Below are 21,268 nucleotides of genomic sequence, written 5' to 3'. Positions count from 1 at the left end.
CGTGACGGCCACGTGACGTCACTGCACTAGGAAGAGGCTGCTGTCTCTGCGGTTTGACAGGGCCAGGATGGACAGGACAGACCGTGGTAATGTGGAGCTGTGCTGCTGCTCATTACCCCCACCTCCTCTCTGTACTTCATGTCTCCTCATGAACTTCATTCCTACACAGATTCAGCTTTAACTATTGAAGGGCATTTGGAAATACATTTATTATAAAGTAATATTTAAGTATTTTAAAGGGGTTGGCCACTTTCTGGCTACTGTTGACCAGTCAGCATGCAAGTTGACTATATTGTACTTACTTACATAGTTTTTATTTATATTCTGTTCCGTTTGCTATATTTCAGAAGCCATGTCCTCTTGTTGGGCAAATCTTTTGTGCTGTCTGCATAGAGGTCCTGGCCATAAGATGGCCGCTGATGGAGGGTCATGTGACCAGATACAGCACTCGGCCTCTTCATTTCAGACACACTGCACCTGCACTAAACTCCCAACAGTGCAAGCACAGATGACAAGTGCAGTGTATTTCAATGGATGGGGCACAGTTATTTTTGCCTGGTCACATGACCCTCCATCAGCTACCATTTTATGGACAGGACCTATATTTGGACAGCACAAAAGACTTGACAAACAAGGGGACATACTTTATGAAATATAGAAAACAGAGCCGAATAGCAAGTGCTATATAGGTTTTCTTACATACACATTGATCTACAGTAACCAGAAAGTGGCCAACTCCTTTAAGTAATTTAATATTCTAAATTTTCAGAGAACCCATTTAAAATTGTATACAAAACCATCAGTTTTCCCTAAGGAGACCCTGACTTACTTGTGGGAAATAAGGCTAAAAAAGTCGCATTCATGTGGTTAAAGGAAGAATTTATAAAAATAAACGTAACGTTACAAGTGTAAAAGAGGACACCCGTTCTATGGCTGCTGATGGCCACACCTGTGGGTACATGAATATATGGGAAGCGTTTTTGGTGTGGCTAGTTGTACGATACCAGCCAGAGAAAAGTCAAGGGTCTGCTTACCTTTTATAGCGCTGATAAGAGCATTGCCATCCTTGATTACATCCTTAATGAATTTATTGGTCCTCTCCAGCTCTTGCTCGTATCCCTTCAAACTCTCTCTGAACACCGGGCTGTCCAAGTAGCAGTCGCTGAATTCCAGGGGAGTATGACCCATTTTTGCTCCTGTGAATGCAAGATGAGAAATGTTACAAGTGTCACAGGTGTCAGCGGATTTAAATTCCACCCAGAGCACAACATCCTTTGGAAATCCCAGTTACTTCCCAGAGTAAAAATAAACAGGCAAGTTAATTAGTTTCCCATTAAATTTGCCCAAGCATTTATTTTTGCCTCTTACAAGGAAATTAGGCTCCTCAAGATAGGCCATCGGTATGTGATCATCGGGGGTCCGACACTCTGCAATCAGCTGTTCTGCAGTACTTCCAGCTCCATCAATTGTATAGTGGACAGATCTGGTTACTGCAGCTCTGCTTCCATTTATCAAAGAGCCTCCAGCTGTTGTGAAACTACAACTCCCAGCATGCATACTTGCTCTGCTGTTCTCAGAACTCTCATAGAAATAAAAGGAGCAAGCTGGGAATTGTAGTTTCACAACAGCTGGAGTGCTGCAGGGCTGAAGCTCATGTTTTCAGCAGGACTAGCAGACCATTGTGTGTAGTGTGTATACTACCACCTGATGACACATTTTGGGTAAAAGAGTAAAAGCTGTCATCAGGGAAGTCTGGCAGCGGCTTACTCTCCTGTAGGCCTCAGGAACATGACCATATTTTTGGTCCGTTTCCGATCTGCAATTTTGAGGTTCAGATGTGGACCCAATCATTTCTAAGGGGCCACAACAAATGTGGACAGCATACGGATGTCTGCATCTGTGCGGCTGGTCCACAAATTATGGAACATGTCCTATTCTTGTTCGTTTGTTGACAAGAAACAGAATTTTTATAATAGGGACCGAGGAAAATGCAGGATGCGCACGGCCAGTATCCAAATTTTGCGCATCGAAAAATATATACGGTCATGTGCGTGAAGCCTTATTATTAAAGAATAAGAAGTGAAATCTAGACGATAGCAGTGATCCAGGGGCTTAGACCCCCAACAAGTGCTTCAGCCACATACAAGGATATTTACTAACATTTTTAGGTCATTATTGTGGTGTCAAAAAGGTAGTAAACTATGGAGCACAGCATATTTGTTCCATAACGTGAAACTTTCTAAAGGCTTCCCACAGGATGTCGGATCAGAAACTGCTGTAAGTTAGAGCTCAAGTCTACAACAGCCCGGATTTCTATCGAACATAGGGCCACAGTGCGCCTAATTTATTAAGAGGGATCTACCTTCTAATAAATACGCAGATCTCACTTCCCCATAGGTTCTAAATGGTTCTGCTTTCCTTGAAGAGCTGAGCAATCGCTGTACAGACTCCAGGGGTGTCCCCATCAGGACCCCACCAATCAAAACTTTACTAAGACACTTGTCACTAACAAAGTTACAGGTCATAAGTGTCTGATTGGTGGGGGTCTGACACCCAGGTCCCGAGCTGATCATCTGTTTGTGAAGGCCCCAGTGTTCACAGTAGCGCCACGGCCTTCTACTTGGTCACCAACCATAGCGCCATACATTGGATAGCGGTTGTGCTTAGTGTCACAGCTCAGCCCTAGTCATTTCAATGGGGCTGTGCTGCATATAGGCCATGTGACCGATGAAGGTGACGTCACATGGTCTGGTGAAAGCTGAGAGATGGCCATCAGTTGTAAAGTCTTGGAAAACCTGTTAAAATATCTGTCAGAATAGGGTATTACAGCTTGTTTTTTGTCAGGGGGAGTTCACATCACCGTTATATTTTTCGGCTCCGTCAGATGAACAAAAAAAAACTAGATCCAGTAAAAAGAAAATAGATCCTGTGCTTCAGTTATGCACATATGGCATCCACTTGAGCCATTTCCATCAGAGATAAGTTTTATTAGACAGAAAAAAAAAAAAAAGTACTGCATACAGGCTTTTCCCATCTAAAAGAACGGATCTCAGGCAGAAATGGCTCAAACAGATGCGAAATGTTCCGCTTTTTTACAGGATGTAAAAAAATTTTTTTTTTTGTCTTTTTTCACTGAACTCCGAGTATTCCGCTTTCATCAAGTTATCCCCCATCCACATTATAGGAAATAACTATAAAATTAGTGGGGCTCCTACCACTGAGGCCCCAACCGATCACTAGAACAGGACCCCTTACGAGGAGACGCTAGGGAGGCTTGTCCCCGTCGCAGCCAATCCCCCCCCCCCAGTCGCTGGACGTTTTGATCTCTGCAGGGGAGAAAAATGCAGCAGCAGCCATGCAGAGATCCGGAGCGATGAGGGTGCTGGGGAGCAGTTAAGTATAATTTATAACGAGGGCCTGGGAATTGAGGAGTGATTATAAGGGTTGGATAATTGACAGAAGGTGGTATGACAGTAGGTGGGGCTGGTAATACTCTAGTGCAGAGCAAAATACCTCCCCAGCAGAACCAGATACCACAGCGCAGCACAATATACTGCCTCTGCAAAACCAGATACCACAGTGCAGCACAATATACTGCTTCTTTAAAACCAGATACCACAGTGCAGCACAATATACTGCTTCTTTAAAACCAGATACCACAGTGCAGCACAATATACTGCTTCTTTAAAACCAGATACCACAGTGCAGCACAATATACTGCTTCTTTAAAACCAGATACCACATTGCAGCACAATATACTGCCTCTGCAAAACCAGATACCACAGTGCAGCACAATATACTGCTTCTTTAAAACCAGATACCACAGTGCAGCACAATATACTGCCTCTGCAAAACCAGATACCACAGTGCAGCACAATATACTGCCTCTGCAAAACCAGATACCACAGTGCAGCACAATATACTGCCTCTGCAAAACCAGATACCACAGTGCAGCACAATATACTGCCTCTGCAAAACCAGATACCACAGTGCAGCACAATATACTGCCTCTGCAAAACCAGATACCACAGTGCAGCACAATATACTGCTTCTTTAAAACCAGATACCACATTGCAGCACAATATACTGCTTCTTTAAAACCAGATACCACGGACACAGGAAATAAGTCACCTATAGTTACGGACTGTGCAGAAATTTCAGGACAGTGGGCCACCCTGATTCACAGCGTCCCGATGAAAGTGAAGAAAAATAACTGGGTTGTTATGGAAACCTGCTGTAAAACTGTGTGCGCGTCAGGGAGACTAAGGCTCCATTCACACGGCTGCAATTTTCCTTCCGCATCTGTTCCGCAATTTTGCGGAACGGGTGCAGATCTATTCATTTCAATGGGGGAGTAATTGCTGTCCGCATCAGCACTTCCGGTATGCGGTTCCGCAAAAAAAAAAAAAAAAGACGCATGTCCTACTTTTGGCCGCAAATTGCGGTCCGCGGCCCTATTGTACTCAATGGGTCCGCAAAAAAGCGGATGACATGCGGAAAGACACCAAATGTCTTCCGCATGTCATCCGCATATCATCCGTATTATGGTATGGTACCCTAGCAGCATGTATTCCTCCTTCCTTTTTTATTTCTGCAGAAACACGGAAACACAGAATGGATGTGGATGCACTTTTGTAAAAAACTGAAGGTTTTTACGGAAACACAGATCCGCAAAGAAACAGACCGTAAGGATAATTGCGGAGGTGTGAATGGAGCCTAAGAATGTAGGACCTGACAGCATCTATTGGCCAATGGGGTCTTGTGACCATGTGTGTCGGTAGGTCTCCTAGAGAGCTGATGCAGAGCAGTCCAGTTGTTTGGCTGTGCATAAAGAACAGAAAGATGGATGGAAAGAAAGACAACGGAAATTGTTTGCTTAGACGCTCAGGCTCCAGTGTGTTGCACAAGGGACTAGTTAGGGATGTGGCTACCTAATCAAGAGAAGTTATAAGAAGTGCCAGTGTTGAGGCCAGCTCTGTCCTTTGAATCCACAGGAAAAAAAGTCTGAATACTTTTTGCGGTTAAGTGGAGTAAAACAGCTTTTTTAAGCGTGTGACCTGAGACTAAGATTCAGGGACTTTAGGAGGGGACCAAATTTTTCACCTGTTTATCGTTTTCATTACATTTACCTTGTTTTTTTATTTGTTATTGGTGTAATCTCCATTAGCAATATGTGCTCCATGATTGACAGGCAAATCCAGTTCACATTTTTTGCCATGTATGCAGTCCTGGAACAGCCATTTGAGGGTGCATACTGCTGTGCGAAATGTGAGTGAACTGCACGTTCAGAAGTCCCGATCCTGGATCTAAATGAGTGAACTACAACACTGAGCTGCCTTGACAAAACGGACAGGAGTTTGCTGCTCGCTGAGCAGACACTATGGGGTAGATGAAGAGGAAGAAGGTAGTATGGAGGAGCAGAAAAGTGAGGTAGCTGGTGGGGTAACAGAAGGTAGGGTCGAGAGAAGAGTGCCAGGGAGACCCAACCCAACAAGTTTGCCAACTTGGCAGATAAGGGGAATGTTCATTGATGGGTAGCACTGCTGCAGTCGGACACTTCCTCTACCAGCCCCGGGAATATCAGCTCCAGTAATGCGGGGACCAGGAGAGCAGGGCATGCCAGACAGGTGCTGGTAGTGGGAGACTATAATTAGGGGTACAGACAGAACAATCCGTCACAAAGACTGCGATCGTCGAATAGTGGTTTGTCTTCCTAGCACTCGAGTTTGACATATTGTGGAACGGTCTGATGGGTTACTGGGAAGGGCTTGTCAAGACCCTGCATCAATGGTGTACATTAGCACCAATGACAGAGTTAGGTAAAGGGTCCTTAAAAGAGTTATGCCATGAATGAAAATCATCATATAGTACATGAAAATCTCTAAGGGTGCATTCACAGAACCATATGAATTTTGAGGTCTGCAAAAAACACACATTGGCAAAAAATATAGGCTCAAGAATTGGTGTATGAAGGAGGGGGTTGGGTTCCAGGAGAACTGGCCTGGGGAGAAGATGGCTGGTAGGTTGAAGGAGTGGTTAAACTAAGGAGTAGGGGGAGGATAATTACATCATAGATGGGGAAGGAGCAGCTAGAGACCTGGTGCTAAGTAATGGAACTGGGGGTGGAATGGAGGGAGGAACTAGAACCGTTCGAAAGGAAAGGTGTAGGAAAATGTCCAAAAACCTCTTAATTGTATGTATACTAATGCCAGGAGCCCTATTCAAATGTATAGGAACAAGATGCCCCATAGAAGTGAATGGGACACCCTTTTGTAATTACACCTGGGTAGTGAAGGCTTCCCTGGCACGGCGCACAGCCTTCTCTTTAACCAGCTGATTGGTGGGAGTGCCAGCTATTGGCCCCCAGCCCATCTATTAGGATAGATCATCAATATTAAAATCCAGGAAAACTCTTTTAACCGATGACCTATCCTCCACTAATCAGCTGTTTGAGAAGGCACCAGTGCTCGCAGTAGCTCCAGAGGATAGGTCATCAATTAAAATATCTTGGAAAACCCCTTTAACCAATAGACCTGACAGAACAACAGGCGTGCAGGTTGGGGGATATCTGAGAAATAGTGACCATAAAATAACAACCTTCCAAATGACATTTAATATGGCGTTTTGTTAGAGAGGCACAAAAACACTGAACTTCAGGAAAGTAACATTTGATCATCTAAAAGAGTACAGACACAATATGGGATATTTTTAAAAGCATCCTAAAATCGAAATCGTGGTACATACCTTATGGGAATAAAAGGGTTAGGAACCCAAAAAAATAATATGGAGGCAATAAATAACAAAAACAAAGCACTTAAATGACTAAAACTAGAAGGTAGCGAAAAAGCACTAATTCAATTTTTTTTCTTAATAGTTTATGTAAAAGACAGAAAGGCAGCCAAGCTGGAGAGAGATTCATTGCCAAAGGGAGTAAAACTAAATGTAAATTGGTCTTCAAATATACAATGATAAAAAAGGTTAAACCTCAAAGTGTTGGCCTTTTAACCCTTAGGATACCAGTGCCGTACATGTACGGCGCAGAAATCTCAGCGCAGTACAGGTATGGTGCGCTGATCGGGCGGGTGCAGGAGCTATGCCCACCCGATCAAAGGCAGGGGTCTGGCTGTCACTGATAGCCAGACTCCTGCTGTATGCTCCGGCATCGGTCAAATCACTGATGCCAGCGCAATAACTCTTGCACGGCCGCGGTCAGCGCTGACAGCGGCACGTGCGGTATCCTCACGGGCCCGGTGTCCATGGGGTCCCCGTGCTGCTGTGACGGGGACCCCATGGCAGGGAAGGCAGCCCAATGCCTTTCTTAGGCATTGTGGCTGCCTTCCAGGAGAGCCTGTGAGATCCATGGAAAAACTAAAACATGATTTTTTTTTGGGGTTTCGAAAATGATATTAGTGCATAAAACTTAAAAAAAAAAAAAAAAAAAGCATACATATTAGGTATTGCCAAGTCTGTAACTACCTGCTCTATAAAAACATCACATGATCTAACCCCTCAGGTGAACACCGTTAAAAAAAAAAAAAAAAAAAAAAAAAAAAAAGGGGGGTCAATAAGCCATTTTGTCACCTTACTTCACTAAAAGTGTAATTGCAAGAAATAAAAAAGTCATATGCACCCCAAAATAGTGCCAAACAGTCATCTCATCACGCAAAAATAATAATCTACTTTAGGCTACTTTCACACTGTCGTTTCTGGGTCAGCTTGTGAGATCCGTTTCAGGGCTCTCACAAGCGGCTCAAAACGGATCAGTTTAGTCCCAATGCATTCTGAATGGATAAGGATCCGTTCAGAATGCATCAGTTTGCCTCCGTTCAGCCTCCATTCCGCTCTGGAGGTGGACACCAAAAACGCTGCTTGCAGCGTTTTGATGTCTGCCTGATGATGCGGAGCCAAGCGGATCCGTCCTGACTTACAATGTAAGTCAATGGGGACAGATCTGTTTTCACTGACACAATATGGTGCAATTGAAAACGGATCCGCCTCCCATTGACTTTCAGTGTAGGTCAAAACGGATCCGTTTGCATTATCATGAACAAAATAAATTTAAAAAAAAATATTTTTTGTTCATGGTAATGCACACGGATCTGTTCTAAACAGATACAATCGTTTGCATTATAGCTGTGGATCCGTCTGTGCAGATACCAGACGGATCCGCACCTAACGCAGGTGTGAAAGTAGCCTAAGACAATCGCCCCCCCCCCCCCCAAAAAAAAAAACTATGGCTCTCAGAATATGGAGACACTAAAAAGGATATCATTGTGAAAAACAGAAAAAATAAAAAACACATACATAAAATAAAAGTAGACATATTAGGTATCGCCACGTCTGTAACAATCTGCTCTATAAAAATATCACATGACCTAACCCCTCAGGTGAACACCGTAAAAAATATATATATAAAGCCATCAACACCACCAAATGATCAAAAAGGTGTATGCCCCCCAAAATAGTACAAATCAAACCGTCAGACAAATCAGTCAAAAAATAAAAAAGATGACTCTCAGACAATGGGGACACTAAAATATGATTTTTTTTTTTCTTCAAAACTGCTATTATTGTGCTAAAGTCAAATAAAAAAAATGGTGTCAAAAAAGCCCCTTTTTGTCACCTTACATCATAAAAAGTGTAATACCAAGCGATCAAAATAGTACAAATCTAACCATCATCTCCTAGTGAAAAAAATAAGCCCCTATATAAGAAAGTCACCCAAAATAAAATAAAAAAATAATTATGGCTTTCAGTATATGGAGACACAAAAATTGTATTTTTTTTCAAAAATGCTTTATTATGTAAAACTGAAACAAACAACCAAACATATTTGGTATTGTCGTGTCTGTAACAACCTGCTGTATAAAAATACCACATGATCTAACCTGTCAGATGAACACTGTAAATAACAAAATAAAAACGGCGCCAAAACAGCTATTTTTGTTACCTTGTCTCACTTACAAAAAGTGTAATATAGAGCAACTAAAAAATCTTATGTAACCTAAAATAATACTAAGAAAACTGCCACCTTATCCAGTACTTTCCAAAATGGGGTCATTTTTGGGGAGTTTCTACTCTAGGGCTGCATCAGGGTGTCTTCAAATGTGACATGGTTTCCAAAAACCAGTCCCGCAAATTCTGCCTTCCAAAAACAATATGGCGTTCCTTTTCTTCTGCCCCCTGCCGTGTGGCCATACAGCAGTTTACAACCACATATGGGGTGTTTCTGCAAACAAAAGAATCAGGGCAAAAAATATTTAGTTTTGTTTGGCTGTTAACCCTTGCTTTCTTACTGGAAAAAAATTGAAAAGCTGCCAAAAAAGTGAAATTCTGAAATTTCCTCTTCATTTTCCATTAATTCTTGTGGGAAACCTAAAGGGTTAACAAAGTTTGTAAAAATCAGTTTTGAATACCTTGAGGGGTGTAGTTTCTGAAATGGGGGTTATTTTTGGGTGGTTTCTATTATGTAAGCCTCACAAAGTGACTTTGGAAATTTTCTGAAACATTTCAAGATTTGCTTTTAAACTTCTAAGCCTTCTAACGTCCGCAAAAAATAAAAATGGCATTCACAAAATGATCCAAACATGAAGTAGACATATGGGGAATGTAAAGTAATAACTAGGCCTGCACAATATATCGCCAAAGCAATCACAATTAATCGCCATATCGCAATCGCCAATTGGCCGACCAAAAAATGCTGCAATTATATTACAATATTTTTTGCTTTATAAGACAAACTTTTTCCTCCCCAAAAGTGGGGGGAAAATGGCAGTGCGCCTTATAATGCGATGGTTGACTTTTTACGTGGTTGACACGGATGTATCGCCGGCCGCTATGCTGCACAGCGCGTCTGGCGATACATCAGTTACAGTGCGGGGAGGGAGGAGGGGCTGGAGGCAAGTCGTTATTTTAATGAACAAATGTTCTTTTATTTATTCTATTTTATTTATCTGTTCTGTGCAGTGCGATTAAGAAAATGGCAAGTTTTGTATTTTGTACTTTTGCAGTAATGCAAATATGTTATTTAATTTAGTAAAATATGTTTTATTTTGAAAAACACTGTGCATTTCAGTTCTTGAGTTAAGCATAACTACATTTCTGCATTATCAGTAATTTGTGTGTGCTTTTGCCTTGAAAATCCAAGCAAATAGACCTCTAGCACAATTCCCTTAAAATATCGCATCGCATACCGTTATCGCAATTTTTAGGGCCCTAATCGTAATCGCACAAAATTCCCATATCGTGCAGCCCTAGTAATAACTATTTGGAGTTATTGCTATCTATTATAAAAATAAAGAAATGGAAATTAGCAAATTTTTCCACATTTTTGGGAAATTTTGTATTTTTTATAAATAAAAATGAAGTTTTTTTATTCAGTTTTACCACTGTCATGAAGTACAATATGTGCTGAGAAAAGAATCTCAGAATGGCCTGGATAAGTAAAAGGGGTTCAAAGTTATTACCACATAAAGTGACATCATATTTGCCTGGGATTTAAGGTGAAAAGTGGCCCGGTACTGTAAGGGTTAAGGCGTGATGAGGGAGGAGCAGTAGAGGATTATGAGGAAAAAGCTAATTTATTAAATTCTTTTGCACTTTATTCAGAGAGGAAAAAGGCGATGCAAGATGAAATGCTGAGTGTCAAAGTAAACTCCATATTAAGACCTCATGCACATGACCGTTGCTGTGTCCCGTGTCCGTTGTTCCATTTTCCATGACTTTCTGCGGACCCATTGACTTTCAATGGGTCCGTGGAAAATTCTGAAAATGCACCATTTGTCATCCGCGTCCGTGATCAGTGTTTCCAGTCCGTGAAAAAAATACGACCTGTCCTATTTTTTTCACGGACAATGGTTAGCGGACCCATTCAAGTCAATGGGTCCGTGAAAAAAAAAAAAAAGGCACACAAGATTGTCATCCGCGTCCGTGATCTGTGTCTGTTTTTTTTCTATCATTTGCAAGGCAAACTTGACTTAGATTTTTTTTCTATTTCCTTCATGTCTGGTGATCCTCCAAAAATCAAGGAAGACACACGGAAACAAAAACGGACATGGATCACGGAACCCTGTTTGGCGGACCGTGAAAAAATACTGTCGTGTGCATGAGGCCTAAATGTGGTCTGTCTGACCCAGGAAGAAGTATAGCGTTGTGTTAAAAAAAATTAAAATATATAAAATCACCAGGTTCAGAAGGCATACACCCTGGATTCTAAGAGAATGATGTAATTTAATAGACAAGCCCTTATTTCTGGTATTTATGGACTCTGTCGTGCCAATATTCAAAAAGGGGTCAAAACTATAGGCAGATAAGTCTAACATCTGTTGTGGGTAAACTGTTTGAAGGTTTTCTGAGAGATGCTATATTAGAGCATCTCAACAGAAATAAGCAAATAACGCCATATCAGCATGGCTTCATGAGGGATCGGTCATGTCAGACTAATTTAATCAGTTTTTATGAGGAGGTAAGTTCTAGACTTGACAGCGGCGAATCAATGGATGTCGTATATCTGGACTTCTCCAAAGCATTTGACACTGTACCATAAAAGGTTAGTATATAAAATGAGAATGCTCGGACTGGGAGAAAACGTCTGTAAGTGGGTACGTAACTGGCTCAGTGATAGAAAACAGAGGGTGGTTATTAACGGTACATGCTCAGATTGGGTCACTGTCACTAGTGGGGTACCTCAGGGGTCAGTATTGGGCCCTATTCTCTTCAATATATTTATTAATGATCTTGTAGAAGGCTCGCATGGTAAAGTATCAATTTTTCCAGATGATACCCTTTAATGCCAGCCTGTTTTGGGCCTTACTGACCAAGCAATTTCTTTCATTATCGCCTTCCAAGAGCTATAACTTTTTTATTTTTGCCATCTATGTAGCCGCATGTCGGCTTGTTTTTTGTAAGACAAGTTGCAGTTTTTAATGTCGCCATTTTGGGGTACACATAACTTACATATACACATATGGTTACCCAGCAATCTCATTTGCGGGGTGTCGATGGGAGTCCGCTCCCTCTGTGACCGCTTCCATGCGGAGGGTGCATTTGCCCGCAGCATGCAAGGGGTTAAACAGTCCAAATAGGAGCTCCTGCTGTTTTGGGCTGTTAGAGAAGGACCAACCCCCAGCTCTCCAGTGCAAGGCTATCCGTGAAGCGATTAGACTGGGCTGCCATAAAAAGGCTGCGGCCCAGCCTAAGGCCCCTTAGTGACCACCATAAAATGGCATATTGGTGGTCACTAAGGAGTAAACATGAAAGAGAACAGTATACTGCTCAGGAATTTTTACCCCTAAAATGAGGGAAATTAGTTTCTACCTCACAGGTTTTTTTGCATTGCTCTGGATCAAATTGAAGAATAACAGGCTGAACTGGACGGACAGGCGTCTTTTTTCAGCCTTACAAACTACAGTATGTTACTATGTAAACGAAAAGTCGCAAGTTACACCACTAAAACGTTTGATGAATGTCTCACAATCGGTAGATTCACGAGACACTTGCACACATTTCATATTGCTCATCTGAAAGAAGCCTAACACACACACTGTACGGGCATTAAAGGGATATTCTCATCTCAGGCATTTATGGCACATCAGCAGGATATTTACGGAAATGTGTCAGAGATGCGGTCCCCTCCTCTGGCATCTGCAGCTATTTCTAGAACAGAGGTTCACTGACTTAGCAGCCACATCCAGGACGTGAGAGGTAGTCGGGTTTATCGAAAAGCTGAATTTTATGTACAGTCGTGGCCAAAAGTTTTGAGAATGACACAAATATTAGTTTTCACAAAGTTTGCTGCTTTTAGATCTTTGTTTCAGTTGTTTCCGTGATGTAGTGAAATATAATTACACACACTTCATACGTTACAAAGGCTTTTATCGGCAATTACATGACATTAAGGCCTCATGCACACGACAGTATTTTTTTTACGGTCCGCAAAACGGGGTTCCGCTGTTCCGTGTCCGTTTTTTCTTCCGTGTGTCTTCCGTGATTTTTGGAGGATCACCAGACATGAAGGAAAGTTACAAAAGTCGTTTTAGTGTCCGCCTGGCCGTGCGGAGCCAAACAGATCTGTCCTGACTTACAATGCAAGTCAATGGGGACGGATCCGTTTGACGTTGACACAATATGGTGCAATTGCAAACTGATCCGTCCCCCATTGACTTTCAATGTAAAGTCAGGAGTCCCTATCGGAGTTTTCTCCAATTCGATGGTATATTTTAACTTGAAGCGTCCCCATCACCATGGGAATGCCTCTATGTTAGAATATACCATCGGATTTGAGTTACATCGTGAAAAATCCTTTAATGACAGCAATGAAATGCAGTGGAAAGTTTATTGGAGGATTAAGTTCATTTTCATGGCAAAGAAGGACTATGCAATTCAGCTGATCACTCTTCATAACATTCTGGAGTATATGCAAATTGCTATTATAAAAACTTAAGCAGCAACTTTTCCAATATTTGTGTAATTCTCAAAACTTTTGGCCACGACTATACTATGCTGTTCTGCATTTCCTGGGAGTCAGGAAAGTTCAGCTGTTTCCATAAACCCAACCAACTCTTGCCATCTTGATGCCATTGGGGGGGGGGGGGGGGGGGGTGCAGTGGGACAGCAGTTCTAGAGACGGGTGTGGGTCCTAGAGGTTGCATTTGCATTTGCATCTATCATACACTTGCTGTATATTCTGTGGATTTTATTGAATGAAAAAAGTTTGATATGGTATGCCTGAGGAGGAGTCAATGTGCCATAACAGGGCTCTGTATATGATTGATAAGGAAAAAACATCCCCCACTTTTTTTTTTGTTTATCCTTTTTTCTTTTAGTTCATTTGTTATGATGGCCCTGTATATAGTATATGTCTCTTCTGACTTAAGAAGTAAAAGCAAAACTACTAATTTAATATTACTGGCGTTGCATAGGTGATAACAGCCGTGACAAGTGACAACGGTCAGTGCTGTGCTGGGTCTAGTTGTCCCAGCAGCACACGACTTCTGAAACCACTGGAAGCAGCAGCAGCAGCCTCCACTGCATACAGAGAATACATATGGATATTATGTATAGAGTGATCGGCCAGTAAAATACTATATCTGCCTTCTCTTCTGGGTGCAATGCACCTAATCCACTAAGCATCATAAAGACCAGACACTGAAATAAGGCCCACTAATGGCGCTGTAAAAGGCGGTTAAAGGGGTTGCGCTGTTTCAAGTAGAAAATAAACTGAATGGCACCTGTAATCCACCTGAAGTAAAGAATAACTAGATTTTTGTGGACTCACCTGTAAAATATCTTTCTCGCCGAGTTCATTGGGGGACACAGGACTGTGAGTATAGCCGCTGCTGCTGCCACTAGGAGGCAACACTAGGCCAAAAAGTGTTAGCTGCTCCTGCCGGCTATACCCCCTCCAGCCTTGAGAGAGTATAGTTTGTGCACAAGCAGTAACAATAACCAGTGGGTCTGAACCCAGAACTGAGGACCCCACCAGCCAACCACCATCACCTGCGGCAAAATTAGAGTAGAAACAATGGGTGGGAGCTGTGTCTAAAATGTAACTTTTAATTCAATAAGCAACTAACACACCACAATGATGCAATATCTAAAAAACATATGGGGTCCAAGCCTGTCTATACAGATCACCTTTCCCAATAGGGGCGACCCCGTCCGGATAACCGTCCCTACTTCGGGCCTGATCCCTAAATCTAAAGAAGAACGTGGCCAGTTAATAAATTCCTAGTAACCTCCCTCTAACAAAATGAAACCAGTCCCCTTCTCCTCTCATAGGGTCTTTTAGGGCACAGTTCTGCATCAACTTTACAAACGCCACCCCACAGTGTGACCTCGTATCCGGCATATACCTGATGTCCTTGGATAGATCTACCTAGACACCCTCACTGATCCCAGTATTTCTATTGGTCTGGTAAGACTGTTCGTACCTTTCACCAGGTGGAGCAGGTTTATTATTTCGCTACCAGTACTGGGGGACCAGACTGGTAAAATATTGAAAGCGCTGACACCTGCCTTTAAAAGGGAACTAAGACCGAGACCCAAAATCAAGACCTATTGGCAAGAAGGAGAGGATTGTAGGAAGGGATAAACGGAGCGGAGGGAGGCTGCAGTCCGCACATAATCAAAAGGAAAGATTTCCAAGTCCTATGATAAATTTTGGACAATGCTGGCTTCCTAGCTTTAATCATGGTGCTGATGACTTCATCGGAGAACCCCCGACGCTTCAGAATGGCGGTCTCAATAGCCACGCCGTCAAACTTAGCGATTTTCAAATGCTGGGGGAAGACGTGTCCCTGAAAGAGAAGGTCGTCCCTGAGCGGAGGAGGCCACAGAGTGTCTCCTAGAAGAAGGATGAGATCAGAGACCACTTGCCTGGGTCCAGTGTCTCCCGACTGAGGAAGTCCGCTATCCAATTCTCCACTCCTGGAATGTAGACTGCCGATAGGGCTGGTACATGTTCCTCCGCCCACTGTAGAATCTTGGCTGATTCCTCCATCATCTCCTGACTGTGGGTTCCCCCCTGATGATTGATGTAAGCCACCGCCATGGCATTGTCCGACTGGATCCGGCCAGGCAAGCCTCTCAGGAGGGGAGTCCAAAGAAGCAGGGACAAATGTATGGCCGAAGTTCCAGGATGTTGATGGGCAGTCTGGATTCCAACTGAGACCACTTGCCTTGGACTGTCCAAGTCGTGAAGACTCCGCCCCATCCGTGGAGGCTGGCATCAGTGGTGATGACTGTCCATGAGACCGGGAGAAAAGATTTTCTGGAGTCCAAGGCTGGAGCTGAGAGCCACCACCTGAGGTCTGACAGCACCCGGGGGGGGCGACAATAGTATGGTTCAGAGATCCCGGCGACTTGTCCCAGGATGACAGGATCATCTGTTGGAGAGGTCGGGTGTGAAATTGCACAAATGGAAGCGCCTCGAAGGAAGCGACCATCGTATCCAACACCTGCATGCAAAATCGGATCGGTGGATGTCTGCGCCAGAAAAGAAGAGAAATCAACCGCAGGAGGGATAGCCGCTTGTCCGGAGGTAGGCAGACTGACGCTGTGGTCGTATCGAGGATCATGCCAAGGAAGGTAATCCACCTGCTGGGATGCAGGGATGACTTCTGGAAGTTCACCAGCCAGCCAAAGCATGTCAGGGCGTCCGGGGTGATGCGTAGACTGTCCTCGTTCTGACCAAAGGTCGCTGCCTTGACGAGGATGCCATCCAGGTAGGCGATCAGGTTGATGCCACTGGAATGAAGAAAAGCAAGGATAGGTGAGAGCACTTTTGTGAAGACCCGCGGTGCTGTTGCCAGGCCAAAGGGTAGAGCCACGAACTGGTAGTAACGAGACCCTATCGCAAAGTGGAGGAAGCGCTGGTGCGGGGGGGGGGGGGGGAGCAATAGGGACGTGCAGATATGCGTCCAGAATGTCTACCGAGGAAAGGAATTCACCACACTCCAGAGATGCAACCACGGTGCGGAGGGACTCCATTCTGAAGTGCTGGGTTCTGACGAACCGGTTCAGCAACTTGAGGTCCAGAACCAGGCGAACAGATCCCTCCTTCTTGGGGACCACAAACAGATTTGAATAGAAACCTGTGAACTGTTCCGCAAGGGGAACCGGGGACATCACCCCCTGAGCGAGGAGGGACTGTAATGCCTAAAAAAGGCGGCGTACCTACTCGGGTCCCTGGGTGGCCGAGACAGGAAGAGAAATGCTCCAGCGGAAAGGAGGCAAACTCGATCTTGTAACCCGAAATTACAATCTCGAGTGCCCACACGTCGGAAATGTGGGACTGCCAAACCTCTTGAAAAAGGAGGAGACAACCCCCCACCCTTTATGGGGAAGACTGTCTCTTGGCAGACCGGTGGTTGGGCTGTGCCCGCGGGCACCAGGTTGGTTGAGGCCTAAAGGATGGTTTTCTTTCTTCTGCTCTTGTGTGAAGGCCCTGGGAGGCGCCCCTGCTGCCAGGCGTGTGCCGGGGAAGCAGCGAAAGGAATGGAACTGGGAGTTTGAGGGCTTAGAGCGAAATGGCGCTTGGACTCGCGTTGTGGGAGGTGAGTACTTTTACCGCCCATACTCTCGTCCAACCGGGCACCGAGATACTCTCGTCCAACCAGGCACCGAATAGTCGAGAGCCAGAAAATGGAAGGCCCATAAGGGAGCGTTTCAAAGAGGAGTCCGACGCCCATACTTTAAGCCAAACTTCGCACCGTAAGGCAACCATGAGAGCGTGCCCGCGTCCAAAGAATCCACACAAAAGGTACTTTCCAGCCTGAGAGATTTGCAGGGCCAATGACTGGAGGTCCACCAGGGGATGGTCCGCCGCAATGTCCCGATGCAGGCGAAGGGCCCATTCGGAGACCGCCTTAGCCACCCAAGCGGAGGCAAAAATGGGACGAAGTGTAGAGCCACCCGCCGCGAAAGCGGACTTAGAAAGGGACTCCAGGCGGCGATCTTCCAAGTTCTGAAGGGACACACCATCGGATACCTGGATGGCGGTATGCTTGGCAAGACGCATGACCGGAGGGTCCACCTTAAGAGGGGAGGACAATTTTTCTACCAAGTCCAGGCGCTTGGATGTGGTAAAGCGACGATCTGGATGGTCCCATGCCTTGGCAATGACGACCGAAAAATCACCATTTAAGGTGTTTGTCTGGAGTGGAGAAGACACTCCCTGTCGACTAGACGAGGGGGAGTCATCCTGAACCCGGAAGGTATCGCGGATAGCCGCAACCGGGCTGTCCACCATGGAAGCAATCTTAGAAGATTTTTCTGGATCTACATCCGAGTCCGAATCAAGTATCTCCCCTTCAGACAGCACTTCACCTGGGAGGAAGGACGCGTCTGAGCGTGGCCTAGGGGGGGATGGAGACACGGAGGCGACAGAAGAGGAACAATGTCCTGTTCTAGCCCACTTGTGTGAAGGTCTACCCCTGGGTTGGTCACCTGAGGAAGATGCGGGTTGCGCAGGTAGGGACTGGTCAACCAATCAACCCATGAAGGAGAGAGTGGATTGGGAAATTTTTGATAAGTCCTCCACTGCCCGAGACAGGGCACCGGGCCCAATCCAGTTCCACATGGCCAGGGGGGGGGGGGGCAATGCAGCTGCTTAGGCAGGAAGGCTAGGACTGGTCTGGGCGCATGGCATGCGGTACACAAAGAGCCTGGCTGGCCGCGCGGGAACTTGAGTTCACATTTTGTGCACGCGTAGTGGGTGGGGGATGATGGGGGGCGGGGGTCGTTCGTGGGTTCGGGCATGGCCGACTGAGTGCAGACTAAGAGCTGGTCTCAGGGCTGGAGGGAGAATAGAGACTGTCCTCCCAGAGACTGAAGAGGCAGGTGATCCCAGGTGCTGATGTTCCCCAGTGGAAGCATCCTGCTGGAGTGAGACAAGGAGAGCAGGAGCCAGTATGGGAAGAGGATGAAACTCCTCCCCCAGCTGCATTCGGCAGGAAAAAGAGCCCCACCCCTTAAATGCAGGGGGTAGGTCCTCGAAGCCAGGACCTAAATTAATAATCGCGGCCAGCTGCGATGCACTTCTGGCTGGCCAGGTGCTGGAGGCAGAGAGGAAGAAGCAAGAGCCACTTTTTAGCCTACTGTTGCCTCATAGCTAGAAAATGTTTTACTTACACAACACATCCCATGCCATTGCTCCAGTTCTATTGGCAGAGCAGTGTTCACCCGGCTGCTGCAATGATGTCATATTGTTAACATGTGACCACTGCAGCCAATCCCTGGCCTCTTCAGTGCACTGCTGAGGCCATAGATTGGCTGCAGTGGTCACATGCTGTAGACAAGTTGCCACCACCCAAACTCAGCACCTAATAATACCCATTCCTGCCTCTCCGCCTGTACGCCAGTCTTTATGCAGGACCCTTATTTGCAGACCCATCTGACATACTGCAATGCAATAAGTAAAATCTGCAAATAAATCTGCAATATTTGTAGCTTGCATTACGACCAAGCTCTAGCCACATTTGTCTTTCAGGATTCCACCGACGCTGAATGACAACTCATGTAGAGGCTACAACAGCACACACCGGTTGTCACTCAGCCTTCCCTAGTGTAGATGTAACTAATTATATGTAGTTATAGCAGATGAAATAGTTGTAAATTACTTATTAACACCAGTGACATCCTTTCTATTCTAGGGAAATTATTTTCATAAAACGAACATTTTCTTTATAAGGTCCCCTGCACACGAACGTGTGCACACCGTGGTCGCGCTGCGGCCCGTAAAATGGCCGCAATGCACGAACACAGTCCATGGGGCAGCCGCAGCAGATTCCGGACCTATTCACTTTAATGGGTCCGCGATCCGGACGTTCCGCAAAAAGATAAGACATGTTCTATCTTTTTGAGGAACGGAACCCCACGGAAGCACTCTGTAGAGCTTCCGTAGGGCTCCGTTGCGCACCATTCAGCATCTCCGGAATTGCGGACCCATTGAAGTGAATGGGTCCGCATCCGTGATGTGGAATGCCCACGGATCGGCACCCACGTTGGTGTGCAGGGGGCCTAAGAAAGAGACACTGGCATAAATGTTAATATTCACACCGTGCACTCAATATATGCATCTCAGGAATCCTCACATAAATCACAAGAGATGGGCTTATTCCACTATAGGTGACATCCAGCAAACAATGCAAGTACAAGCGGCAAAGCAAATATGGCATGTCTGTCTTTTCCTGGTGTAATCCCATCGTTCTTCCTGCCAAACATACGCATGGATCTCATGTAAATAAGACGGCTGCCCTTCCAGCTTATCCTGCACCACTAGCTCCGCAAATATTATGCTCATAGAGAATCCATGTATACACTAGGGTTAGGTGATATCAAAAATATTCCCACAATAATGATATTAAGAAATATATTATGATAAATACCCAATTTAGAACGAAAAGACACTCCAAACATTCTGGAAATTTGGTGACAGACTCCATCCGCTTCCACTGTCCCGTCTGGTCCTCAGGCAGGCTAGGCTTGCTACAAGGAGACACTGTATGGGGCTTGTACAGTATAATGTCTCCATGCTGCCCCCATACATTATACTGGGTGCAGGGTCAGTGTATACAGATGGAGAACAGCACAGCTTACATGGTTTGTATACTGTCCACACCTAGGCTCTGCCCTCCTCCTGCCTGACAGGTCACTCCCAGCAGCCCCGGTCTCAGCCTCCCCTGCACTTCTAGAGCGCCGCTATCTCTCCTCCCGTCTTCTCTATGGATGCCGCTACTCTGTGGTTGCTGGATCAAGCTGTGTAGGGACAGATATAGCGGTGATGCAGCTTCCTGACACTGAACACCATGTTTTAGAAGCGGTAAGCGAGCGATTGCCCCTATGACTTCACTAAAATACTGTGGCAATTAAGAAACTGTGATATCGGCATATTGCTGGTTCTTAATACTGCAGTATATTGTGAGTACCGGTATATCGCCCAACACTAGTATACACACGTGTGTACATCAGCAGTAATCTGCATGTCATATGAACACGCTCCCCATTGTTCCAATTTACACTGGACAAGAGGCACCACGATTCAACCGCCCAGTATTACCAGACAGGGTAGACATGTAAACGGGAGGAGGGGGAGGTCTTTACAGTTAGGGCTTGTTCACACGACCGTATGGCTGGTTTTGCGGGCCTCAGGCACATATATACTATATAATGCCTAAGGCAAGTTTCACGCTAGAACTCAACTATTCCGGAGCCCATTGACTATAAGAGGACCCAGCCAGTATCTGGCATTAGTGTCGAGATTCAGCCGGACAAATACTGCTGCAAGCAGAGTTTTTTGTCCAACCAAATCCCGGCACCGATTCCAGATCCCATTATAGTCAATGCGGCTGGGCAGTGCTATGGCACTTACTGGCTGTGTCGCATGCGACGCACTCCTGGAAGCGGTTCCCGAGTCTATCGGAACAGCCTGCCAGAACAGTATAGCGATAAAGTGAAACTAGGCTAATAGCTTAAGAAGGTTGGCTCATCTCAGACTTTGATGACATATCGCTAGAAGATGCCATCAGAGTCAGATAGGTGCAGGTCCCACCTCTGGAACCTGCACCAATCTCCAGAACGGGACCCTGGAAGTTAGAGAGTGCACTGCGCATGTGTGGGTGCTCTCCATTCACTTCTATGGCAGCCCAGCCATTTTGAAAAGTCCCACAAAAATGAATGGAAAGCATACTGCACATGCAGGGCCACTTCTCCATTCACCTCTATGGGACGAAGCAGCCAATCCCGAGCTCTGCTATTCCCAGAACTCCCA

The 21,268-nt window shown here is 45.1% G+C and overlaps 1 protein-coding gene across 2 annotated transcripts in view; it reads right to left on the bottom strand.

The window, feature by feature from the left end:
* OPHN1 (oligophrenin 1) overlaps window positions 1-21,268 on the bottom strand; it is a 193,816-nt gene that overhangs the window by 169,449 nt on the left and 3,099 nt on the right. For both annotated transcript variants that reach the window (XM_044305809.1, XM_044305810.1), the window contains exon 2: window positions 1,035-1,196. In XM_044305809.1, coding sequence (XP_044161744.1) covers window positions 1,035-1,188 — 154 coding nt within the window. In that variant the 5' untranslated portion in view covers window positions 1,189-1,196. The remainder of the gene's footprint in view (window positions 1-1,034; window positions 1,197-21,268) is intronic.

The sequence above is a fragment of the Bufo gargarizans genome, chromosome 9, assembly GCF_014858855.1.
Source record: "Bufo gargarizans isolate SCDJY-AF-19 chromosome 9, ASM1485885v1, whole genome shotgun sequence".
In the NCBI taxonomy this organism is placed as follows: domain Eukaryota; kingdom Metazoa; phylum Chordata; class Amphibia; order Anura; family Bufonidae; genus Bufo; species Bufo gargarizans.
Note: the sequence above shows the minus strand (reverse complement) of the source record. Positions and strands in the feature narration are given on the sequence as shown.